General features: G+C 37.7%; 1 protein-coding gene across 1 annotated transcript in view; it reads left to right on the top strand.

Moving 5' to 3' along the window:
• Positions 1 to 18,910, top strand: part of CCDC171 (coiled-coil domain containing 171) — a 149,041-nt gene extending 130,131 nt beyond the window's left edge. Inside the window, 3 exon segments of the mRNA XM_056324797.1 lie at positions 4,892 to 4,920; positions 18,622 to 18,682; positions 18,685 to 18,910. Of these exon segments, the coding sequence (XP_056180772.1) occupies positions 4,892 to 4,920; positions 18,622 to 18,682; positions 18,685 to 18,833 (239 nt within the window). The 3' untranslated portion in view covers positions 18,834 to 18,910.
• The last annotated feature ends 8,984 nt before the right edge of the window (positions 18,911 to 27,894 follow it).

Raw genomic sequence — 27,894 nt, 5'->3', positions numbered from 1 at the left:
TTTTATTTCTGTTACCAAATCATTAATAATTTGTAATAGTCTTTCTCTGCAACCATAAGTTTCTCTTCTGTCCATTTCCTTGTTTTTTTAAATTTACTTTCCCTGAATTGCAAGTACCACATCGAGAGTTGTGTCCTCCATAACTTGTTGCATCCACACATTAAGGGTTGTATTTATAAAAGGTAGAGCTAATAGTAGTAAGAGTTCAGCTCAGATGTCCATCATATGGCCATATGTAGTCCTGACAGTAAGGATGTAGGTTGCCAGAAGAGGAACCAAGAAGGCAGCAGTCAACCTTTAGTGTGAAATCAGATGGAAAATTATTTCACTGAGCACTGAACTCAGTACTGGACTAGCACTGCCATTTTCTCCATGAAATTTAAGAAACTGTTGTTTCCCTTTACGTGTCTCTGCCTTTATGCCTTCTTAAGATTTTTCCTTAGCAATGCTTAATGTGCTTAGGAGAAGGTTTTGTAGAAGTACTTCACTGGTAGTAGCTAACTGTACACATGATCTGTATTTAAGCAGAGAAGGTATCAGCTAAAATGTTCTTGTATTTCTTTTTTCCTGTTTATTTCTTGTTCAGCAACATTTAGAACTGGACTGTGCTTCAGGGTTTCCTATTAAATGAACACTTGCCAGTTACTTTAATGCTACTGGATTCTGCTGCTTAGATCTATTCTAATTCTTTTTCAGATACATTAGTTTATTATTATACTTGCACTTTCATTCAGAGTTGCACTCACAAGTAGGCTTTGTACTGAGAGCTTTTAAGTGCTGTGCTGTGCAGTGGTATAGTCATAAGCAGTGACTCTGTAGGTGCTGTGGGGCAGCAAGTAGCGTCATACCAGTCATCTGGCAAGCATATGAACTCATTGTGTCTGTACTGCCAGGGAGTTCATTGCTGCAGGCACAGTGTGCTGAGGAGTAGGTGCAGTGACACTGTGTTTTCCAGTGTGACCTGACACATGTGAAAGGAACTGACAATTAAGTTAATTTCAAAATTTCTCTAGAAAGTGTTTGTGTTTTCACAGCTTTCGGCCTGGAGATTTTGTGCCCAATACCAGTACTGCTGTCAGAATTTTAAAAATTTAAAATATTCTGGTATCAGTTTCAGTAAACAAAAGAAGCTACTGTTATATTGGAAGTGGTCAGTTTTTTCTCTGATCCTGAATGTGCAGCTGATCTGGTGATATTCCTTCCTTTTTCTGCTTTCTTCAGAACCAGAGGAGAGTGGAAAATGAAGGGGAAAATACAGTCATTTTTAAAGATGATGAAGAGAGAAAGGCTTCTTTTGTATGCACTGGAGAAATGGAAATTTGGGGGGCCAGAGGGGTAACTTGACTGAAAAAAAGGAGAAGGTGAGTTTCAGATGGGTGAGAGGGGTAAAGTGAAGGTCTGTAAGATCAGAGTTTTCCAACTAACCATGAAAACAACTGTTGCCTTTGGAGGCTTCTTCTAATGAGGGTTGAAGGGGAAATCAGTCATTGCTCTATGTGGCTTTGCATCATCCTTACTTTTTTTCCCCTCACAGTTGTGGCTGTGTCTGTCCTTTGTCTGAAAATGGCTACTGATACCACTTAAAGTACTGAAAATACAGGAATTGTAGGTTTTGGTAAGGAGAGAGAAGCAGGTAGAATGATCTTATGTGAGAAAAATCCATACTTACTGTTGAGAACCTAGGAACTGATGTATGTTCTCATATTTTTGTGTTAAAGAACTGCGTTAAGCAAAATGTACACTTTTCTTCCTACTCAGAGCAGTCAGCTATCAGTTCTCATGATCTACTTGAATGCTGTTCATGAGGGGGAGAAAGAAAAGAAATATTTTAAACTCGAAGTTACCAGTTAAATACACCACTGACAGTTTCTTCCTACTTAGCTAGGCTGGTCAGGGCAGTGGTTTTACATGTCTTTGCCCCACACCCCATTTCCTTCTCACCAGTTCAGTCTGTGTTTCAAGGCTGAGCCCTGCATCGGGTAGGGGTGCAATGTCTTACATTTAGAATTATGAGGACAGAACTGGAGAGAAAGAAAAAAAAAGCTGTTTGCCTTTTCACTTGCCGCATAGGAGAAAGACACTCACTGCATCGTTGTCGTGTTAAATGTCAGATTCTTTCATGAGCTGGAGCCATATCTCTTGTGTTAGGACGTGGAATGACTGATGTAGCTGGGGGAATTCTTCCCAGATGTTGCAAGAAGCAGAAAGGTCCTGGATAAAAACTGCTTGACTTTTCCACTACTTCATGCTAGCCTGATGCACAGTTGAACTGAAAATATTTTTGAAAGATTTGGAATTGAACTGGTTTTGTGAAAGATTTGGAGATACTAGTTCTTAATTTGCCTTGCAAAAAAATTACCACGCTTATTATTTTTGTTGTTACCCTCTGTCTTGCAGTGTTTCTTTGGAAATAGTCTAGGACAGAATTCAGTAAGATACAGACCTCAAATAATTGTAACTTTCACACAGTGCTATTAGCTACCAGTGTGTGGTTTATTTACTGTGAACATATGGATGTTCTTGAAGTGATAGTAAGTAAAGAAAAATCTGACAGGCCCACAAGGAGAATTTCCCAACTATTGAGATGGGTAATAGATGTGAAAGAGTGGAAATACCAGTACAGGCAAAAATAGAAAACTGTGTTCATAATGCCTAGTAATCTTGAAGTCTCCATCAGGATGAATCCACAAGGCAATAATACCTTCTGGAAGCTATTTGTTTACTGAAATATTTGCATTTCTTACCTGACTTTAAGTAATTGGGCACCACTTGCCAACCTTACTGCATAGCCAAGGAATGCGGGTATCCTAGTATAAATGCTCACCATGTTACATGGTATTGCTTACATGAGTAATAGTTGTAACCAAGCTGTATAAATCATGTAATTTAAACTATTTGTTTTTTATGTAGTACCAATAAAAAAAAATATAATATGAAACCAATATTATAAAACTCATGTAATTTAAAGCAAGGTGTTAAAATACAGTTACAGTAATCCAACAACAAATTTGCTATTTTGTAAAGAATACTTCTTTTTCTATGCAAAAATTTTTGGATACTCAATATTCTAGTTATGTGAACTTTTAACTTGTCAGACTATTGTAACATATTTGCAAATTAAACTAATTTGATTAAAATGTTTCCTATAAGGCAAAAGGTTCAGTTAATATAATCCATATGTAATTACAGTGCAGAACTAAATGTAATCAGACCCCAGTGACTGGTGCCTTCATATTGATAGTTTTACAATGGCCTCTGGGGTTGAAAGTTTATGTTAAAGTTACTAATGTAGCTGTACTACAGAAAAAGAGCAAGACAATTTAGCCGTTTCACATATGACAGTGTCCTGAAGTGATAGTCACACAACAGAAATAGTTGATAGTCTGAACTTTAAGGAGTATATTCCACTGGCAGGTGGTAGAAGCACAAGACTGCTAGAGCGTACTAGTTAGAGAATTGCATTCAGCAGCAGCACTGCTATGTAAACATCTCCAAATGAAGGATCTTGCTGTGAGCAAGTAACAGTGTATTTTTAAAATAATATAGTTACTTAATTTGTGCGAATTCATGTTTGGATCATCTGAAAGTTATAGACACAACACTATGTACCAAGCCACAAAAGAAGTCTAAAAAAATTTCCTGAACTTAAAAAAAAAATTATTTTCTCTGGACAGTTTTAAGAGTCGACATCCTGTGTTAGAGTTCTCTAATCATCACCAGCACAATTTACAGTCAGAACACACAGAGAGCCAGTTCAGACCAGCTCATCTGTTGACTTTGGCAGAAGCCCTTAATCTCACTGTGTGCAGCTGCCACTTGAGAGCTGGGGACTCGGCAGAGAGCCGAAGGAGGGTGGGATGCAGTGTTGGTCAAGGCATGAACACATAGGCCTGCTTCATTTCAACAGCCGTACACTGCTTTTTTTTATAGTCTTTTCATTTTACAGCCTTTTTTTTTTTTTTTTTTTTTTAAACCTGAAATTAAATGAGGACCTCTCATGAGCCACTGCGCTCCAGGCATAAGAAATTGTAATGTCTGGCTTCCAGAAACTGTCCCGTCAAAATGTGCTTCTGATTAGGTGGCTTAATTACAGCTGTGAAAACAATGTTGATTTAGGCCTCAAGATTCCAGTGCATGTCAGCCGTTATTAGCTAGCCTTGGACTGAAGCCACCATTTTAAAACTCTGTACCACTAAAGTCACACACTGCCTGACAACTTTTTATTTAGGCAGAAATGTTGCCAGAAGCAACACATTTTATGCAAAATATTTTTCATTGCGCAAATTTCAAATGTGACACAGTTGATGGACATAAAATGGGTAGTTATGGGTGGACTTCACCAAGTCCAAAACCTAACTTCTGCAAAACAGAAACAAAACCCAACATCCCCTGCTCCCCCCCTTTCAAACAGCTTTTATAAAGTTTGACTGACATAATGCTTAATTTTAATTCCTTTAATTCAGTTTTATTCCAAATCCAGCATGTTGGTTTAACCACCCAATTTTATTGCATCTAAATTTTCCTGACAGTTTCATTTGCTGTTGGGAAATAAAATCACCGTTTTTGCAACATGGGAAATAATGGCTAGTTTCAAAACCAATATGTTTGAAACTTCCTTTGCCTGAAGCAGGTTAAGGCACACACTCAATTTACTTTAGGGGAAAAAAGCTCATTAAATAGTTTTTAATATTTCAATATAATTTAAGTAACTGCTTTCACAGTGGGAAGGCTTATTAGGCCCATGTATTTACACCTGCAGAGAGGTAAATGTTTGGGTAATTAGGTGGTTTCCAATACCAGCTTTTCAGTGAAGTTGCAGAGTTAATGCTGTAAATACTGTAGATGGACACAATGCCTTCACTGCATTTGAACATTACATTTCCACTTGTAGTATTTTGCTTTCAAGTGTTTAAGAAGGAGGTTTAAGTGGGGTTGGTTTGGTTTTTTGGTTGTGTTTTTTTTTCTTCTTTGTTTTGTCTGTTCTTAAAGTCTCCTTAATGACATGAATTGGCTAAGGAATGTGAGTGAATGTGTGTGGGTGTTAGCTCTCGGCAGAGGCTGGTGCTTTGGAAAAGCAAGATCTACACTCTCACTTCACAGTTGCCATGAAATTCCAAATGTCCATGCTGGGCGGTTTAATGGAAACCATGAAGTTCCTAAATGACCGCAGGTTTGTTCCAATGTTAAGCACAAAACAAATCTTTCAAGTCATTGGCTGAGTTGCAAAAAAGGAGGGTCATGTTTTCAGGAAGGTAATCTCCTTTCCTTTTTTTCCTTCATGGTTTGCATTTCTATGGCATTAGAAATGTGTTTCTAGTGAGGTACTGGAACTACTAGCTCACAAACAAGGGTCCTCAGTTCCCAGGGCTGAAAACAAGACGCTTGAATCTAGAAGCTCTATTTGTCTCTTATCCTGAAGTGCTCAGGCCAGTGCAACAATTGTAACTCCCAGAGAAGCCCCTTGGAAATTGATTTAGAGAAACTGATGATTTGGATAAGGAGACAAGTCTGAAGTGTAAGTTCAAGTTTGCTCTGTAAAAAAAATCATCGTGCATTCATTCTCTGCTTGCAGCAGGTTAACAGGGAAAAAGGAAGTGAATGCCAACACTTCATTGTGTCCAGTTTTTGAAGGAGAGATACAGGAATGAGCTAGTCTTTCATTTCATTGCAAATTAGTACCTGGGGCTTTCTGCAGCTGAATGGTTCGGAAAGGGTACAGTTGCTGTGGAGGGCAACCATGAGTCAGGAGGTGGCCATGTGATGCCGTTTTCCTTATTCGATGTCTTTACAGCAGTCTTTTAAAACGTGTGTCACTGGTAATATGCAATGAGTTTTACTCAGCAGCCATGTTTCTTTCCTGTTTTCCACACACCCCTGTTTCTTTTGCCTTCTTTCCACACCTCTCAAAGTGACATTTTTCAGCACATCAAATTAAAAGGAACTTTTGTGTATTATTATTTATGCTGCTAATGCTGCAGTAGAAATGAAAGTACTGGGAGTGCTAGACAGGCTGTAATTTTGAGCACTGGGTATTATAGACCAGGACATTTAACCCTGGGAAAAAGTTTTCACAGAAGAACAGAGCCAAGGACACAATTTTACTGGCTTTATAGAAGAAAAGAAATATTCTCTACAAAGGCAGACAAATTCACTTCTTTCCAGACTCAAGGACTTTTACACAGGCCAGAAGGTGCTTCCTCCTTCCTTTTGAAGAAGTTATTTCAAGAAAGAGAGCTGGGAAGCTTCTATTATTCTCTGTTAAACTGTGGGTTAAACATAAAGGGAATGTCTGTTTGTTCTGAGACTGAGAATTCACTGAGAATTTTTTGGAGGGGATTAAAGCATAGCTGTGCCTGAATGAGTACAGCTCAGATACTTAAATGGCAAATGAATCCGTGCAATCCAGATTGTCATCTTCCTGGTACCTTCTCGGTATTTTAAATTTAGATCCTAGAAGGTATACTGTTGTGAACAATTATTTTCTTGCTCTGACACCTGTTTGGTTTTGTGTATCAAGTGAAGTCTGTAAAGCACTGATAATGAGAAAATTCAGTGCTGATCTTCAGGCATTAGCTTTGATAAATAGTGCGAGATGTGTGGATGCTGCCTGTGAGTTGCAATTCAATTGGTTGAGATAATAGGTGGAAGGGTTTTTGTGGTCTTTTGTGGTGTTTCTTGTACTTGGTACCACCAGCCCTCTGCCCCATCCGCAGGCAAGAACAGAGAGTGAGACCTGGGGCAGTGTTCCCAGGAGTCTGCCTTTTTTCCAGCCTGCCTTAGAAATGCATACGTGTGCAGCATGCCCCCACTTAAAATGTAGCATTGATAATGCTACATGCACCTATTGAAAAAAAAAAAAGGGGGGGAGGGAAAAAAATTTATGCTGATATTTAACTGGGTTGGGCCTGGAGTATCTGTTTGAGGGTGAAACTACATATAAAAGAGTGGGGAAGTATTCCCCTCAGAAAATGGACTTTTACATGTTTGTCAAGCAAAATCTCATGCTAGAGCTTTATGTTTTCCTCTGGATGGCAGACGTCCCTCTGATGTCTGGTCATCAGAGGTGGCCAGTGCCCCACCACCTGGGAATTCAGTGCCGCCGTTGGGCAGACTCTCCTCCGCAGGAAAGTGGACCTCCCTAGTCCAGTGCGAGGAGGAGCAGGTCTCTGCAGGCCAAAGGGAGACAGTGAGGGCAATGAAGAAAGTCTCCTTTACTTTGTACCTTTCTGGAATTTGTAAGTCCGGTTGTTTTTCTGCTGGTTGCTCTTTTTCCCTGCCTTCTGCTACAATTGTGCATGTTTGCATCCTTTTCAACTGGGGGAAAAAAACCCCACCCAAATATTTATGTTCTTTTCTGTGACATTTTTGCAGTAGAGTAACATGTTTTTGTAGGAATATGTGTGTGCCTACTTCTGTTGCCTGGTTGCTTGCATTTTGTACTTTAAGCATAAAAGTTAATGTGAGAAATGAAAAAAACAAAAGAGCCCTTTAAAATATATTAGAGAGTATGACTTGCAGAGATAAAAAGACAGGAAATTCAGAGTTAAGGCATGAAGCATAACACTGTTCTTAACTCATAATTTTATTCCTGTAACGCTGACATGATTTAAGGGCTTACATTCAGCAAGTTACATCTTAATGTTTATTTTTATTGGGTTTTACATATTTAAGTCACACTGCTTAATATTTACCCTATATATTTATTTATTGTTGTTGTTTTTAAATTGCATGTAAAACCTTTTTGTGGAAGTCTGTGAAACCCACATTGTGTAGTGAAGGCACAGGTTTTCCAGTTGATCATAGTAAGGACCTATTTTCTGCAAGAGACTGGGCTCCCTGAAGCAGTTTGGCTGGTTGAATAAACTAGTACCTGAACAAATTTTAAAAATGTTAAATGAGTACACAGTAGGGTAAAGAGCTTCATTGTCAGCTAAAAGGGTATTATCATGACAAGAATCTTGATTTTTCAAATAACTTATGTTATCTTCCGTTTGTGTAGTGGTTCAGTTAAAGAAAGAGATGAAGAAACCAGTGTGCTTCTTGAACTATATCTTTCCCTTTGCATTTTACAAGAATTTGGATTTTTTTGTTGGCTTGTTTCAAAATACTATGTTTTGGAAAGGAAGAACTTTTTTTTGTGTGTGTGTGTGTGTGTGTAAGGTAGGTTATCTTTAAAATGCACCATAAGTAATAAAATTTACTACAAATATTGGCAAGAATAGCATGGTAATCACCAGCAGAGTTTGCTGCAGGTGATGATATTAGGAAAGCAAAGTGATATTGTAATGATGCAATGATTCTATTTCATCCATTTCAGATGGTGTAACTGCTTCAATTCCTACAGCTTTTTAAAGAGGGAACCATGAAACCTTTAAAGCCACATTGCTTTAAGATGCCACACTTTTGGATCTGGCCCTTAACTGAAATTGGCCCATAAACCCATAGTTCACTCAATAAACGTCACCATAAATCTGACATTGCAATACTTGCTTGTCTTAAATTTGTATGTTCATCAATATTTTCAAAGCCTTTTGTCCTATATAGGTGTTGCAGGCACCTATATTTGACAAAGCAAGCTCTTGGAGGCCAGAGCCACAATGATGAAATAAGTCACTGATTTCTCAGCTTTTGTTGACTACCAAGGATACGATAACAAAAGGATCAGCTTGTGGTTATACACTTATGGTCAGGGACCTGTTAGTTTTCAGATGCTGTGTGACATCCAGTTTTTTTTCACAGGGTCTACTAAATGCATTGCACTCTTTTGGGAGCCTGAGCATGTATCATAACTTAACCAGGACTTTGCAAAGCTTCCTGATGCTTAAAGTCATCCAGTTTTGTTTTAATTTGTGCATGTTGAAACATCCTATTGCTTTAGGAATTTCTAGTTTCATTTAATAACTTACTGATGTCTACTACCCTTTAAATGTAAGATTTTTTTTTAGAAGAGCATGTTCTGACCAGACACTCTGAATAAAGGAGTTTAAGCTACCATTCTGGTACACGGGCCACCAAATAGAAAGAACACCAAATTACTGAAACATCCCCGTGTAAAACAGTTTTTTAAAGTTGTGTTACAGCTTTCTTGCTTCACAAACCAAAAAGCTGAAGAAACCTCTCTCCAAGTCTCATTTTATGTTCATGACTCTTCTGATAAAAATTCTATGTGCCTGATGAAAGTTTGTAGCATTGTATGTGATGATGATGGTTCTGTTTTATTTGGGTTTTGTTTTTGTTTTAACTCTTCCGTGCTTTCAGAACACACATTTGGCATATATATACACAAAAGGATAAAATTCCATTAGAGTTTTTTTAAATGTTGATTCATATAAAATATGATTTATGTGCAGGAAATATTAATTCCATTTGCCTAGTGGACTCACTCAAACTGTATGTTCAGCCTCACAGAAAATGATGATCTAATACCTAAGCTAAGAGCAGTTCTTAGAGGCTGATTGTGCTCAGGAATCTAGTAAGTATAAAAAGTTCTGTTGAAGTAATTACTAGATTTTTTTTAAATTTAATTCCAGTCTGAAGTATAATTGTATATATAAATTTGGCCAAAACCAATAGACACAGTAAACCTAGCTCACCCACACTCAAGTTGTTTATAACTGATAAGCTTGATTCCTTGCCCAGTTAGTGTAATTTGGATCTTACATTTACAAAAGACCTACATGTTAGCCATCAACTGAAACTGAGCTTTAAAATTCTTTTTTAGGCTCTTCAGATATCAACTGATGTTTTATAAGCAATACTGCCAGAAAGCCAACTGTTTTCCCTGACCATTACTGTTTTAGAACTACTCTTTAGAACTCTATTGAATATACACTGCTTCAGATATTGCATGGTATTTGTGGGAGAAAGAATAATTCCCTCCTGAATTTATTTCAATTGAGTTTTACTGGGGAAGAATTAACATTAAAGTGCTTGGTTTGGATAAGCAAACAAAAGTTTGAAAACTATCCAAAACCTACAGGGAGCCAAAGGTACCCCTTCCTGGTGAATCTTTCTCTAGGCTAGTTTATGGGGGAGGGGGATGAAGTCCTTATCAGAATTGTGGCTGGGAGGTAGCAGGATACACATCTGTAGTGGACAACCCAGAAAATCTACACTTCATTGGCCAGTGCTAAAAGGGTGAAACTCTTTGTCCTGCTCATACATTGATTTTAATAATAAACATTAATTTTGAGAAAGTTAAGTCAACAGCAGTAATAGTTCACTTGTAAGCATGTGGTGTAAGTCAGTAATTTTTTTCTCCATCATTAGAGGATCTTTTTAAGAGGCTACTCAGTTTAATACAGGTATTGAGATGAACTGAGATTTAGATTAGCCTGTAGCCTAATGCTAATGCAGATGTTCTTACTCAGCGTGGAAGTGTTTGTATTTTGGATAACAGATTACAATCTGTTTTTCAGATAGGTTGCATAAACCATGTCTGTATCCAGTTTATGATCCAAATTCTGTTATCTCCTAAGAACTAACATCAATCTGCTATTAGGGGATGCTAAAGGCTGTAGTTCATAAGATTAGCATTTCCCTTCTCACGTCAGGAATATGGACAACACTGGATTATATCCTCACGGCCAAGTGGACTGAATCACATTTTGCTCATATAAAGGTTTTTGGAGAGATTTACAATAATATTCTCCACTAAAATGCCTTGTGTGTCCCTCGCACCTTATTTTAATTCTGAGTAATACCATTTTCCTACTTGAAATCTAAGTGGGATGTTAGCTACATTTTTTTTTTCATTGCTGCAAAACTGCCTATTTTTTCATCAGCAACCTCTGCCAGAGATGTGTGAGCTCCAAGTCCTTATGACTTCCTCCTTTTCACTACCTTTCCTAAAGATAAGTTTGTTCTATGTCCTTGCTCTAAATTCGTGTCAAGAGAGGTGTCTGCTTTACACCTCAGTCAATAGATTTCCTTTTTTTTTTTCCTTCCTTCATGCATATGGCATCTCTTGAGCTTCCACTTTCTACTGGATGTCTGCTTCTCTTTCTGACAATCAGATTTCTTGTGTGAAAAAATGCCCTTTCAATATTTTTAGAGAGAACTTCAAGGGGACTTGTCCCTATGGATATACTGGGAAACAAATAGGTTACACAGCCTATCTGAAATTGCTGTAGTTTTGCAAACACCTGAATCTGGAATTGCTTCATGGGTATTCTTTTGAGTCTTGCCTTGCTGGAGTTGTGGTAGTTGAAACCCGTAAGACCACCAGAAAGCACTTGCTACAGCAGCTCTCCTAATTTCACTGTCAAGACACTAGTGCTCATCCAGACTGTTCCACCCTTGGTTTACAGTGTGCCCCTTTAGCAAAGAGTGCTTCAACATCATCAGTACTTACTGCATATTGCATTTTTAAGGGTCTTTTCTGACCGACTCCACATATTTATTACAAAAATACTTGAGAGGAGTAGTGAGCAAATGGGAATATTCTTAACGCATCTCTCTGCAACATAACAGTGAGTTCCATGTTTGTTCTCCTTTTTATATAAGCTATCAGGAGAATTCTAAAATGTTGATTTCAATTTTTTAACAGTTCATTTGTTTTGTTAGCTACATAGATTTATATTTCTGAAGATTATTCCTCAAAAATATTGCATATTTGGCAGAAATGCATAGCAAAAATTAATCTTCTGAATGCATAAAGATTTTTTTTTAATGCAGGAAAGCTGAATCATAAAGACACTTTCATTGTTTCTAGACCTTTCTCCTTTCTGTTGTTAAACATTAGTATTAGAAATAATCACTTTTTCCCTCTTTAACCCCTTATATCCATATTGCTGGTACAGTACATCTTGATTAATTATAAAGTGCTTGAAGTATTTTACTGAATCAGTGTAATTTCTTTTTTGTCAAAATGTTTATGATGATTAGCGCTAGGATTCTGCATTAAAATTAGTCTTTGCTAAAATATAGATTAATGCACCACTGTCAAAGGTCTGCTGTCCTGTTTAGTAGCAGAATGCCTAAATTGTAGCTGCAGCAGTTCAGAGCAAACAGACAAAAAGGAGGGTAGCTAAGCGTTTTGCTGCGCGTGAGCAGTTAGAGGGCAAGCAGACACCATGCACCTTGACCACCTATTATGAAGCTTTTTGCTGCAATGTCAAGTGAAAGCGAGTTAATTGGGTGAAGCTGTAGAGCATGTTAGGGGCATGGTAAAGGGTTGCTGTCTGACAGCTGAATGTCAGCAGAAGCTAGTGAAGTGTGGCTGAGAGACAGAGACCTGTCACAAAGTTCATGTGGACTATAGCACAGTTAGGGAGATGGAATGTGGTTCTGTCTCACTTTCTCCCTCATTGCATTCAAGCACCTTAAGATTTCACACTGTATGTGTCAACCCTTGTTCTCTAAGCTGTTTTCTCCCAACACTTCTGCATTTAAATGATTGGACAGAAGATGCTAATGTTTGGCAAAATGAATGTAAATATACTTTTTTCCCTTTTTCTGCTAGAGCAGCAGTATACATCCAACTAAGACGAAACTTTGAAGGCTTACGTCAGACAGTCACACTGTCTAGGAATTCAGCTGATGACTGAATGCATTTCTCAAGAGAATATGAAGTTTGACACTTTAACTAGTTGGGTAGGGACTGTTTTCCCACTAGCACTGGCAGAAGAAAAGGCTAAGTGGGGAGGACTACTTTGTGAGCTGCTTGTACCTCAGCATGGTGTCGTGAGTGTTTTCGTCTCTGGTTGTAGTCCCCTTCTCCCCTTCTTGCTAGAAAGAAGTGAAAAGCTGAAAGGGAACTGTGGGAGAGAGAGAAATACTGATCCGAGGCAATGAAAAGCTGTGTGAGAACTCACATAGCAGAAAAGGCTTTCTTGGAAGCAAGAGGAGAATCAGTTAAAGATAGCAACAGTCTTATGCACTGGTTCAAAGCATGGAAAGGTGTCACAACAGTTTAGTAAGAGTGCAGTGTACCTTTCAATGTTGTTTGCAACATGCAGCACAAGATAAACCAATAGCCATTTGGGTTAGCTACTCAATTTAAAAATAATATTAGAAGTTGCTTCCATTCTTGAGAAAGTGGGAAGACACTGATAGACAGTATGGGCAAAAAGTACTACAGAATTTGGAAACCTGGATTGAAATCAATACAAACTGAGCATTTAACCATGAAAACAGTGCATTACATAGTTTGCCTAATGTTTTTGTATTAATAGTGTAGTGCTGAGAATTTGACCTGAAAAGGGGGCACTTCGGTGTGTATTCCAATGAAGCATCTGGAAGAAGAACTTTCTATATAGACTGTATGGTGGATTTTGGCCAGAATATTTGGCAATCGTCAAAATTAGCAATGCAAAAACAAACTGTCTTTAAGCCGGCAAAACAAAGATAAGGTGTTCCTGTGATGTGATCATCCATCCAATCCCATGCGTTCTTCAGGCATGCTATGTTTAAGTATGTTTGAATAACACAGGATTTTCTTTTAGAAAAACAATTACAGTATTATGAAATCTTTCTTTTAATTGCTTTTAATTGAGCCTCTAGAGTGTGATTTCACTAAATGCATTAAATGCTAAAGCATTATAAAAATGGGAAAAAAATTATTTCCAGTTTTTTCAGGCTCATGTTTGTTTAAAAAATCGTGAAAGTGGAAGAAGGAATTCTTTGATAAAGAAAAAAGCCATTAGTATTGTTGGCTAGCAGCACCCAAAGTATGTAGTGTGCCTACCTTTCTGACTTAATATATAATGAGTTGGCAGCCCACTGAATTATTCTTGATAGCAAATTGTTTGCAAAATCCAGGCAGAAGTGCTGACAATTAAAATTTATACTGAATGTTACCGTTTTCCTACTTTGTGTCGGAGCACCAGTTTAGTCCTACTGCCTCAGCATACAGAATTGCAAAATCATTGACATGGGAAGCAAACTTTCCAGTTTTGGCCATTCCTGCTTTGAAAAAGTTCATTAACTAGCACTGTATTGCACTGACACCCACTAGTAATGCTTTCCATTTTAAGCACCAGCTTCTAGCATTTTCAATCAGTCTGATGTTTTACTTACTTCACTGAGAGCGAGAAATAGCTCTTGGAGCTACTTTTAACAGCAACAGAATGAGAACTATACTGGAAGCCCATTGGCATTGTCTGGCAAAAGGCAACTGAGTGTTGGAAATAGTAGTCTGAGAAGAAAGTTTTGCATCAGCTGAAAATGTGCATCTTTATAGGGAAACAGTTTTTCACATAGGTGATGCAATCCAAGATAGTGGTTGTTTCTTTTCCTGGAATTGCTGTTGCTGCAGTGAAATGATGCAAGCTACAGTGACAGCATGTAGCAGGGAGAAGGTGAAAAGAGCATTATTGGCCATTTGATTTGCTGTATACTGTATTACTATGTATATGTATGTTCCAGAATTGGGGTGAGAAGAATCAGTATTAGAAGTCAATTGTGGAGAAATACACTGATCATCTCTCATTTTCTCCCCATCGCTCAGAGTGTCTGTACTTACCCTACATTTCTTCCTACTCTTGAGGGCTTGTGCTACAGCCTTTCCAGGGATTTTAGATGTTGCTATAATATGGAAGAAACTATAGCTTGCTTGTCTCTCTGCACTTCTGTTTGCTGTCAGGCATCCTCTTGCAACTAAGTATCCTGTAACCTGGTGATTTCCAGATCACACTTTGGCCTTGTAGTTCAACAAAATTGTCTTTAATTTACCTTGAGATGTAACACTGAACTCATTACTGCATCTGCATCGTCACACAGGAAACCCCCATAACTGTCTTTGTATTATGTTGTAACTTCAGTATTGTTCTTTCTGCCCTTTTATTTCATTCCTTCATCATATTCTGTTCTGATTCTAAGCAGTTTCATTACTTTCTTACCTCAGTCAAAGCCATATATGCAAGCTTGTTATTAACAACCCAGAAGCCATAACTCTCAAAAACCTTACGACTTATTGTGATATTTTTTTTTTTTATAATATAGAATGTTACATGTCATAAGAAAGCGGAAGGGAAGTTTGGGCTGCTGAATTTTGAAACTGAATATTGGAAAGTAGTTTAAAGTAACTAAAATTAGTAGTGGGAAATCCCAAAATGGGAAGGAGTTATTGTTGTAACATATAAATAGTGGAGAGCAACTGAGAAGTTGTAGTGTGGTATTATAGTGAAAATTGTGGTTCAGTAAAATCATCCTTGTTTAGGCTTTGAGGGCTGAAACCGTTCTGACTGATTTGTGGCTTCAGCTCTGGTTATAGATTTTATTTCTACAACCGAAGACAAACAATATACTTTTAGCAGTGGATTTCTTTATGTAGTTATCTGTTTGCACCACTGTTGTAACACATGCATAGTCTTCTAATTCCAGGTGTCTAACTGTGCATATTATTCCACAAGCATTGGTATATAAAAGCAAAATGGTGTGTCTTTGATCACAACACGATGCTTTTGAGTAGGCTGACATTGCAATAAAAATTTATATAAGGATATAATACATGATGGTGTTATATTTCCTGACAATATCATACATAATGAAGCAATCCACTATAAATCAGTTTTAACTTTGGTAACATAGCTCATGTATCATGAGACAACCTGTAAACTAGATCCTAAATGTGATCATAGGTTACTCACAGAAGAAAAAATGTAGGGAAGAATTGTTTTAGAAATCTTTTTCCATGTCTAATACTAAAAAACTGCTTGTGTTACCTATAGTTTAGAAAGCAATTATTCCATAATATAGGCTAACCTTTCATATTCAGGTCTTTGGGAAAACATGTTCTATAAAGTTAGGCTATCAAACTTTGAAAAATGACCGTAGGACATGAACAATTACTATATTACATAAATATTTTGAAAGCATATTTTTGCTAGACATATTGTGACCTAAATATCTATTTACCTGATGAAGTGTAACAGTTTAGATGGAATCATTTACGGCTTAGTGGGTAAATAAAAGTGCTATGCTTAAGATTTAACTGAACACACACCTTATTTAAGATACATAATTCCTCTTTTAAAAATTACCTAAATGCATATTTATATGATGGATTATAATCACAGCTCTGGCATAGTCATTTGAGTTTGTCAGTTTACTACATGTTTTAGAAAGGTACAATAATGTACAATATTATTCATTGAAATATGAATCATAATGTAAAATACAATAATGTTGAAAGAGGTCTGTTGTGGAAATTATAACTGCCTTTAAAACTCCTGCATATAGGTATGTGTTCAAACAATGAGTGTTGTAACAGTTCTGAGTATTTTTTCTTCTACTGTATAGAATCCTATTTTCTTAATAATCATGAATGTCTATAATGATATTGGATCAAAACAGTTCTTACGAGTAACAGCCAAGATTATTTTTTTTACATCAGTCAAATTGCTGTTAGATCCAATTTCCCTTCTATTCAATGAAAACAATATTGTGTTCTTCATAAGAAGTACAACACAGGATCTGGATAACGAAAACAGAGCTTTTTTTCCCCCAACAGTGAAGCTTTTACTGAACATAGTCTATTGACTTGCTGCCAATCATTAAGTTTCACACTTTTTTTTTTTTGCAACTCTCAAAGGAAATTTGATTTCTAATCTCCTTACTAGAATATGCCATATTCTTCATAAAAAAACCTATGTCTGGAAAAAGAGTAATTTGAGAGTGTAATTGCAGCATACGATTTTTACTCATTGTGATACGCTGATTGAGATGTTGAAAGCAGTACAAACCAATACGTTTAAATTTGTCTTCAATCAGTTGTGAAACCTATTTATAGCTGATATCTTATAGATTTCATTTTTTTTACACACACAGAGGGTCTTTAGAACATCACAAGTTAGTTGAATGTTTCAGTATTGTCCTAATATCCTTTTATGTATTACTTTCTTTTAGAAATTTGACTGTATGGTCAGCTGATTAAAGTGTACAAATAACAAACTGTTAATTGGTGTAACAGGTGGATACCTCCACTGAGATTTTGTATCAGATGTGCTGATACAACTGCAGTAAATCTTGTCTGTGCCTTGGCTTTTTAGTGGTTTCGTTTCTGTGTAGCGTTGAACCCAGAAGGACTGAAAGCCTAGAGTGTTACAGATCATACTTGCTAGCTCTGCTGGTTATCCCATCCTCATCACCACCATAGATAAGAAAAACTCAAGGCACTACCGCATGTTAACTACCTACTTGAAACAGTCATCTAAATTTGCTGCTGTATGGGTTTTTAATGAAGGTCTAACATAACCTGGCTGTTTACAGTAGCTGCAGTATGGCTTGTGGTGAATCAGGAAATCAAAAGAGTCTATATCAAAGGGAACTGTTGAAGTAGGTGTTAGAGGCAACCATTGATTTTTCTCCAGCAGTAGTAACAAAGGAAAGGGGAATCTTTCATGAATGTGTCTTTATATATATGATTGAGTCAGGATTTGTTAAAATACACACACCCTTCTGCCTGTCTCTGGATGAGTATGTATATTGGAATCTGTGCCTCTGTGTACATGCATTTCTGTGTATGTGTGTGTGTTTATATATGCATGTATACTCTTCCTGAAATGCTGAACTCAAATATACCGTAACAGTCTTTCAGTATCTTAACTTCTTTCTGTAATTAAGCTTTGCATGTGAAGTAGTCGCATATTTTGTGACCTGATGAAATAATTGAATGTTATTTCCACAGCTATATAGTGCATTGAGTAAAATACCTTGGTAAAGGGCAGAAGAGCAACATGGCATTGTGTTTTCTTAAGTTTGTTTATTATTATGGATATTTAAGGGAATAGAGAGTGTATTTATTTAGCATTTAAAAATTATTAATGCTGATATATTGATATTATCCATAATCTTTCAAAGTAGGATGCACAGTTTTAATGCTGGCAGTTCTTTAACATTGAGTTTTAACTGGTCTAACCTTTATAACTGTTTGACTGAATGCTGAGACTCACTGAATTATGAATCATGCTTCCCCATCAACGTACATCCAGTGTGTATTCCCTGATCATCTTCTAACAGGCTAACATTTGAAGAGTAGTAAGTGTTTGATTTCAATTGATGGTAAAGTGTATTTAAAAGTAATGAATACCTTCCATGGTTGGCATGGCATATTTTTCCTAATAACAGTGACAGGGAGACTGTAGAATATTTGTTTACTTGATTAAAAAAACACACCCTAGAAATGGTAATGGGTAAAAGTTTTCTGTAAGTATTTGTAGTACTTAAATTTAAGCAGGCTGTTGTGTCCTAACACTTACTAGTGCAGAATACTAGCTAATACTCTAGCTCAGGGGTCCTCAAACTACAGCCCACGGGCCAGATACGGCCCCCCAGGGTCCTCGATCCAGCCCCCGCTATTTACAGACCCCCCCGCGCGCCCCCCCCCCCCCCCGCCAGGGGTTGGGGGGGGAAACCAAGCAGCCGCAGATGGCTGCCAGCCACTTCATCCACGCGCCGGCCCCCTGGTTAAAAGGTTTGAGGACCCCTGCTCTAGCTAATGTCCTTTGGTCCTGCTTATTAAAGATTTTTTTTTTATATATATATATATTTAAAAAAGTGTTTGAAACAAGAAAACACATGCAAATACTTCATAAGCATACCTTTGTGAAAGCAAATGTAGATTCTTTATTGTTTTGGTTTTTATTTTTACTTTATTTTACTCTAGGAATCAAGAGGGAGTTCAAACATCACCATGGCTTCAAGCTAAGAATTCAGCCTGACCAGAGCTGTATCCCAGATTTTTGGCATTGCAAGCTGAACCTGACACATCCTACAGTTTTATACACAATAGAGCCAGTTCTCAGTCTTCAGTCTATTCCTTCAGCCTGAATGTCACATCCACTCCTAAAAGAACAATGGAAAATGGATCTTCAGATTCTTTGTATCAATAATCTTTTAAAAGGAAAAAATTGCATTAATGTAAAGTGATGCAATTAAAGAGCAATTTTGTTGCTACCTTTGAAATGTAGTTCAGTGTATGTATTTTTTGACGTTAATTTTGTGGTTTTATGAAAGTATGCATTCATATGTTCACATTTCTACACTTCTTACTCTTTGCATACCGAAACAGTTATTTTTAAACTTTTATTTACTGCAGTTGTTCATTTTTTATGTAGTGTATTTTTAAATGTTAAAGAATGACACATTTTGGGTAATTTTCCTCAGTCTTAAAAAAAATAAATCAATAAGCCATTTTAGTCTCTATCTATCAAAGTTGTTTCATACTTGTCTATTTTAAAGCAGGACTGCAATACTTTAATAGGATTGAGAGAGCTATTTGAAATGTATGCCAATGATTCCTGTCATTTCATGGCAGCCCTGCCATGGTTCACTGAGCCCCCTCTTTTCTCTTGTCAGCTCAACTGAAGACAAGCATTTAGTTGCAAACTTTAAGCAGGTTGTGCAAAACAGAAATGATGTGACTGCTTCTCTTCCTGCACAATAATGTCACTGCTGGTCAATGTGAGAAGGTCAGGTTGCTCCTTGTAAAGCTACATGATACCACTTGCCTATTTGAACAAGTTAAGTTAACTGCTGAATCTGGTCCCTGCAGGCGCTGAAAGCTCACCCTTTTATCAAGTCTGCATTTCATAAGAAGGAAGAACAATTGTGCAGGGAGGATTTCTGATGATATGTTTATGTACTTTATAAGGACAGTTCCCAAACCAGTGTTGCAGGCAATATATTTAGTTTAAGCTGAAAGACTTTAAAGTAATGGCTGTTTTGACCTTCAAATAGACTCCTTTTTTGTTGTTGTTGGTAGGACCCAAGAGTGACGCCCATCTTTGATGCTGACAGAATTTAAAGCAAGGCCATTGCCCTGCATTTTCTGCCTTGTAGCACACAAAAGTAAAATTGTATGTCAGGCCGAGATGTCGGGGAGCTGACAAGATGCCCCAGTGACATTTCAGCTGGAAAGAGCAAGTGTCTTGCAACCAAGTGGTCAAATATCAAATAATAGGTCAAGCAGGAAAGAGCTGAGTTCTAACCACAAAGAGGTTTCTGGTAACTTACTTGACAAGCTTTTGGGCGCTTTGTGGCTTGACAAAGTGATGTTCTGTTGGGTATCGCTAGACAGACTGTTCTTTATGCCTTCAGAAGATCAGACATTGACATTGATTAAACTCTTTAACCCTTAAAGGTTAAATCCTAGCAGTTTCATCATTGTGAATGAAGAACAAAAGAAAATTTGTAATATACCATTTGTTTTCATATTAATCACTGAATTCCCCAGTGCTATTAACTTTTGATGTGCTATGTAGTTTTTGACAAAAGGATTGAATGCAAAATCTATATAATAGATTGTTTCTCATTATAGGCCAGTGATACATTAGAAAAATAATATTATGCATTATGGAATTTGTAATTTCTTCTAATATGTCAAATGTAGGATTTGATTTTAAAGCCTCCTGACTACTACTGAGATTCCATTTTGGGTGGAAAACATTATTCGCATAGATAATAAGACCACTTACAATGACCCAAGTCTTCCAAATGCCCTTGTTTTCAGGTACCAGGAAAGCTAAAATAAATCTCAAATTTACCACAGAATAACCTTGATTAAAGATAGCTTCAAGTTTTCAGGTGTTCCCCTATTGTGCGAGTCCGTTGCTGACAGCCATGATGTGCCTTTGTGTGTGTATACTAACACAAAGCCATGCAAAAATGAGTAAGAAATCTTGCAGAACTCTCACATGTAAGAGTTGGCTGATGAAGAACACGCCTTTTCATTATGATGATGGATTTATTCTTGAATACTGAAGAAAAAAATTTTCATTTCCCTCCAAAAGTCTTGGCTCCCGTCTTTCCTGACGGTGACAGTTCCTGGTAAAGGCACTCCAAGTTCTGTATTCTGCTGTGCCAAATACAATGTCAAAGATCTTTTATATTTTTATGAAGAATGAAAGACTATATTTCACTGAGGTTCCCCCCCGCCTCCCCCCCCACTATGTATAGAAACAGGTATGTGCTTTAATTTTTAAAATACCTTCTCGTGGTACTCTATAGTTTGAGAAAGAAAGTGCCTGTTCTCTGCTACAGAGAACAGACCTTAAACTACTAAAGAAAATTTGCAGCATATTTGTTCCTTTCCCATTATTGCCAGTACATGTGATACTGTGCATGTAGAGATGGAAAAAGGATTTATTTCTGAAATCAGTATTTTACCAAGGCTAGGACTGATTTCCTCCAGTTACTCCAGTTATTGTTCCAAGCATAGAATCTTGTGGTTTCACAGGGGCCATAGCAATGGAAAACTAAGTGTAATTAATGGGGGAACGATAGTGAGCTATCATTTCTCACAGGAACTAACGTGTATATTTTCATTGAAAGGAGAACATCTACTTCATTTACACTGTTTAAATACTGACCAACTGTGAGTTACAGACTGTTTTTCTTAAACCTGTGAGTTACAGACTGTTTTTCTTAAACCCATCTACTTTGAAGAGACTTTGAATATCTTTTGTTTGGATCTCAGATGTCCCATTTGTAAAGGAAAGCTCTTCTTTCTCATATTCTGAAGAAGTTTTTGAGTAGTAAACTGCATCATCATTAGTCAAATACTCCTGTGTTGCTTTTTCAGGCATCTAATAAATTGGAGGTTGTGATAAATTCCAAATGAAGAGATCCAGCTGGCAAGATCCCCTGTTAGTTAGTTTACAAATGATCCGGTCAAAGCATTTCTTTCCATTTTTGGGGACACAATAAAAGTCATACTTGTGCAGAATGAGGCAGCACAGTTCAGTAGCAGCAGCTGCAAAAAGAGCATCCTGACTCTTATATACCATCTGCTCTTTGTGGCTTCTTCTGAAAATTGCAGAGCTTGAGACATTGATCCTGACTTTCAGAGCCTTTCATGGTTTGGGCCTGGGATGGACTGCTTCCACTTGGATAACTTCAGCTCCATCATCAACACTGTTCCATGAGAAAAACCAAACAGTTTTCCTTGGAAGAAAGCCCATTTTTGGTGGGGCTAGGATATTCTCCATGTTTTTGTGATTTGGCACAACAAAAATTGGTCTCAGAACTGACTTCTGATCAGTCTCAAAATTCGTATTAATTTATTATCCCACCAAACAACTCGCCTCTGGAAAGAGACTGTGAAATACATGATTTCCTCCCTGCAATAGGAAGCTTTGCAGCTGTTAGTACAAACTGTGTGTGTGCCTGTGTGCACACATGTGCATATACTTCTCAGGGAAGAGGTTGGTTATTGAGACTGTATTATCACTCCATATACTGTAAGCAATTCCTACTACACCAGTAGTAGTACACCTACAAAAAGAAGGGCTTTGTGGCTTCCCCTGCCTCCCATACACATTTGCAAATTTAGCACAGGGTTTACTGTTAGTAAAGTTAGGTGTACAGTTATGGGGGTATTCTCCATTGTTGGAAAAGACCTTGGATGCCTTTACCAAGTTAATCCAGGGCAGCTGAGGTTGGAGGGCACCTCTGGAGATCATGTAGTCCAGCGCCCCTGCTCAGAGCAGCTACAGCAGGTAGCTGAGCATCATGTCCAGTTGGGTTTGAATATCTGCAAGTATGGAGTCTCTCTTGACAACATTTTCCCATGTTCAATTATTCTCAAAGTAAAGGTGGGGGTTTTTTATGTTTAAATGGAATTCCATGTGTTTCAGTTTGTGCCCATTGCCTTTTGTCCTGTCACTAGGCACCACAGAGCATAGTGTGGCTCCATCTTCTTTGCTTTGCAGGTATTTATACACATAGATAAGATCTCTCTGAGCTTTCTCTTCTATGGGCTAAAAAAATCACAGTGCTCTTAGCGTCTTGTTTGACAGATGTTCCAGTGATGTTTGTTGCCCATATCTGGACTCACTTCAGTATGTCCATGTCTGTCTTGTACTAGGGAGTGCAGGACTGGAGCCATTACTCCAGACATGGTGTCACCAGTGTTGAATAGAGGGGAAAGATCATCTCCCTCTGCCTGCTGGCAGGTCTGTTCCTGATGCAGCCCAAGGAAGCTGTTGGCCTCCTTTGTGCCAGAGCACTTTGCTGCCTCACAGTCAATGTGGAGGCTTTCAGCACCTCCAGGTGCTTTTCTGGCAAGCTGCTCCCCAGCCAGCTGGTTCTCAGTCTTGGGCCCCCAGCTTGTCCTGGTGCGTGAGATTATTCCATCCCAGGCAGAGGGCTTTCTGCTCTTTTTTTTTTTGAACTCTGTGAAGTTCCTGTCAGCCCATTTCTCCAGCCTGTCAGAGTCCCTCTGGATGGCGGCAAACCCTTCTGGTCTGTCAAGCACTTCTTCCTGCTTTGTATCAGCAGAAAACATGTAGGGTGTGCACTGGGCCCCATTGTCGAGGTCATTAATGAAGTTATTAAACAGTATTGACCCCTAGCATACACCACTAGTGGCTGTATCCAGTGGTGGACTTTGTGCCACTGATTTTGTAAGCAGCCCTTTGAGCCCACCACTTCATCCAGTTTTGAAACTGACTTACTGTTCATACATCTAGTCCTATTCCTTACTCAGCAGTGGGCCATTTTGCTGTGCAAAGGGCTTTCAAAATTCCCAAACACTGCTAAAGCCCTGGATTAAGTGAAATGCAACATTTTATATAACCTGTTTTGTCAATTAGGTCAGTTTGATCATTTGATCATACTGCTGTCATCCTATACTTGAAAGGTTTACCAAGGCTTTAAATTTTTTATCAATCTGCATGTTCAGTGGTATAACTGAACTTTCAGTTCATATGATGAATGTTGAATGCTTGAATGTATTCAAGCACTGGAGAAGGCTGCGCAGGGAAGTGGTTGAGTCACCATCCCTGGAGGTACTTAAAAGATGTGTAGATGTGACACTTAGAGACATGGTTTAGTGGTGGACAGGTTAACGGTTGGACTTTATCATCTTAAAGGCCTTTTCCACCCTAGATGATTCTATGATTCTATAACTCGGCTCATAAAAATTGTATGAAATCTCTTTTGAAATACAAAATTGCTTTACTGGGATGTAAACTACTACACGCTCCTGTTTGGTTTTTTTTTGTTGTTTGATTTTTCTCTAGGGAATAAAATCCAAGAAGCCCTTGGCAGTATCACAGTTTGGAACAAATCTTTATGTGAAAAGCACCTTTCTTCTGTTGCTGGTGATGAACACCAAGGTTACTCAGTATTTCCCTCTCCATCCTTTTTTTGGTTGGCCTCGAAATCCAAACTCATAAAAGGATTCTTTAAGGACATTCTTTCCTATCTTTTCAACTTCCATCTTGCCCAGTATGGAATTACTAGGTTCTGCCTAACTGGGCTTCACTTTGGTATTCATAATCTGATCTTTTTGTACAATCATTTCACATCATGCTTTCTGTCTGGCCCAAAAATATGCCTCCGTATTTATTTGGAAAGTGTTCAAGTGTTTTCTTTCCTCTTTGCTGAATATTCACCTAAAGCAGTGGAATCTCTGGTGATCTTTATGTATATTAAAACTAAATTAATTAAACACTTTATGTACAGCGGTTTTGGATTAAACCTGGTATAATTACATTCTCTGATAGGCTCTCTACCTTTTCTATGATTTCAATTTTACAGATGTAGACTTGGCTTTCAGTTAGGTCTCTGCAAATTGTCCTTCGGTATCAATGGAAGATGGAAGGTGACATGTTTTTGTCATGCTAACGTGGATCTGACTGCTGTCATGGGGAGTATCACGTAGGGATTATGTGCAGTTAATACAATTTTATGTATTGTAGTTCAATGCTAATGTTAAAATTTTTTTCTTACTTTACAAACCAATTGGTCATCAGTGCACATGAAACTGAATCTTTGTCTGCTGTTTCTGGTGTCCAGTGACACTCATGAATAAAATTGAACAAGGACAAAGAAAAATATGGTGAAGTGTCTGAAAACTAAATTGTTTCCAAGGAATCCTCACCAGGAGGAAGGGGGATTCACTGAATAATTTTTCTTCAGTTCTTTGTTTACCACTTCTACTTTACCATAGTTTTTGTCTCTTTATAAGCTAATAGTACTAAGAATAATTACTGATATTAGATTGCTTCTCATGGCTCTACTGTGCCTGGTTAGCTTCAGAAGTTGTTGGATTTTGTTTTGACTAATTCAATGAAAATCATGATTTAAAAAATGAAGAACACTGGATTTACTTTAAACACAAGTATTGTGAGCTTTATTGTCTAAGTATCCTTTATTTTTCATGGTAAACAGTTTTTTTAATCTCCCACTGCATAAGGGTAAAAGGGAGATTGTTCCAAATGAAGACATCAATGCTAGTTATATTTGACACTTAAACATCTTTCCATTGCTTTTTGGTGTGATACACAGCTAACCTGTATAGCAGCCCCACTAACTGTTGACTCACAGATACTTGAATGGTTTAGTTCACAGGTGTAATGTGCTCATAAATGTCCTGGCGACAAGCATCATAGAATGTGTGCTTGTGAACAGTAGTCTGTTAAGTAAAGCAAACACCTTTTATGCTTTACAGGAAAAAATGCTGTTAGGTGTAAGAATCTGGCACATGGGCATAGCATTGCCGGTCTAAATGGTGGCAACATTTGTATGAATTGGGCAAGAGTTCCAGTAACTTTCAGTGTATGCTGTGTTGATTTACCAGCCCATAACTTCATACGTAAAGTCTTTTTAATGCATGGGATTCTGCTGTCACACATGGGGAGAGACCCAAAGCTGTACTCTCCATCTTGTGACATTGGGATGGCAATTGAGGTTTTTACTGAATAAAAAACATTAAAAAATTATTTTCAGATCCTCAGTTCACAAGGTATTTATCAAAACAGGCAAGGTAGTTAGGAATTAAATAGTAAATCCTTTCCTACCTCTATGCCATATGAAGGTTAATAAAATTTGTTCCCATAAAGAATAGCATGGGAGAAATCTTAGTTGCAATATGTTTGCAGTAGAAGATAAATCCTAGTTTCAAGCTTCATTCTCAATTGGCTTTCTGATGCAAGTTTATGTCAGATATTTGGGGTGGGAAGCTGTATATATTAAAGCACTGACCTTAACAAGAGTCATGCAGCTAAAATCCTGCACAGTTCTTCTAAAATGTCAGGGGTTAATGTTATTTAAATGCAGTATTTGGTGGTTTAATTGAGTCATGCTTCGTTGTCTTTTACTGCACATTAATGCCAATGAAACACTGATTGTTGACAGAAAGTTCTCTTCAGCAAAGTATACATTGACATATCATGCTGCTGTAGAAAAATAGTGTGTAAGACAGAGCAGTCGTAGTCTGCTGGAGTAGGAATCCTATGCTGTCTAAATGGTGGCAACAGTCATTATACACTGACAGGAAATGTGAACTAGGTTTTTTTCTCGTCCACATTTTCAGACTGCCTCTTGAGAGGACCAATAAGACAGAATTGCTGGTCTTTAGATAAATAAATTAATCTCAAGATTTTTTTGTCAGGTGTGTCACACAAGTTAGTAAATGTACCTTGAAAAGTACAAAGCCAACTCCAATAAAGGCAGATCTGTGATGGAAGCACCTTGAGATAGTTTTTGTAAGCTTGCCTAAGGACACACCAATGGCTTTTCATCTTGTCTTTGTCTAAGATTGGAAAAAATAACTTAATGTTCTCTGCATACTCAGTGTTAAGTCTCCATGCCAGTCTGAAATCCTGAAAAGTAAATAGATCCTGGCTTGGCAAGTGAGATGAAGAAAAAACACTGTAAACTGTGGACTCACAAGCAAAAGGGTTTGAAGAGGAATATGGGAAGCAATACACACTGGTGAGCTTACAAGAGCTTGTGTGCATGGTGGGTGGGGTATATTTCATATTTTTCTTTTGCACGGTAGAATAATTGTTCCAAAATAACTGCCTTTATATAGACGGCTGTTATATACTTCCTTATTTTGGCTGAAGTAGTCTGCATGCTCTTTGTCTAGTCCCACAGGGCTTTGTTATGGTTTTGGGCTCTGTGCTTTCCAGGATTTTTCTCATGACTGCAGGATGCTTTCTGGAAGTCATTAGAATTCTGTGTCTTAGAAATGAGTTTGCAAATACTCATGAGTTACGACTTTTTTTTTTTTTTTTTTTTTTTAAGCCAATGTCATTTTTCAAGTTGATGTCAGCCAGCCCGGCTGAAGCCTGCAACTGCTCATGGACCTTGCTTATGTGAAACTTGATGCATTGTGTGAACTTTCTGGTGCTTATACTGTCTTTTTAGGTGACATTGGAACATCACACTTGAGCTTCTAAGGGGCTAACTAAGTGTTTGAATCCTACGTAAGTGGTAAATCACAAAGAGTTTCTGTGGAAAGTCATAGTAGTCAGAGCTTCTTAGAAGCAGCAGCTTGTTTTAAGTACCTGCCTTTATGTGTTTCAGTAAATATATTTAGCTTCCTCCTAATGTGTTAAAGTATCATGAAAGTGTTTGGAACCAGATTAACTACTTCACTTTACTGGTGAAGTCTGCAGATCTATGTCTTCTTCCAAGATCTATACTGAGTCTCTCGTATACTGTGGAGAACAGTGTAGTTCAGCAGGCAGGGCCTGTAGAGCTCTGACCTGTAGGAACCCAATTCTTATGTCCACTACTGGATCAAGGGCAAAAAATAAATCCTTCTAGCTTCCAGAAACTCCCATCTGTGCTACAAAGAGCACAGAGCAATACAGAGGGGTGAAGCCTTAAGGAGACTTGCATCAACTTGCTGTAGCTCAAAGTCTAATTGTCATTCACTATGTCTGTGTATGAAAAATGGAGTTGAGTGTTGGGTTTTTGGACATGTGAATGCTTTATTTTATTTAATGTATTCTTTAGCACTCTGTGGTGTATTTGCTGTTATACATATTGTGCACCTTGCACAGAAATTTTACCCAGAATCAATTGGGTAGAACCAGCTGTTACCTGGTGAACTCTTAAGTCTCTGTTAAGGCAGGGTGTGACAAGTTATTAGCAAGAGAGAACAGGAAGCTTGATGATTACCAGTAAACTGAGAAGAATTTATTGTTCGTCATCGTA

This window comes from Falco biarmicus, chromosome Z (assembly GCF_023638135.1).
Source record: "Falco biarmicus isolate bFalBia1 chromosome Z, bFalBia1.pri, whole genome shotgun sequence".
NCBI lineage: Eukaryota > Metazoa > Chordata > Aves > Falconiformes > Falconidae > Falco > Falco biarmicus.
The sequence above is the reverse complement of the archived record's forward strand: the minus strand, read 5'-3'. Positions and strand labels throughout refer to the sequence as shown.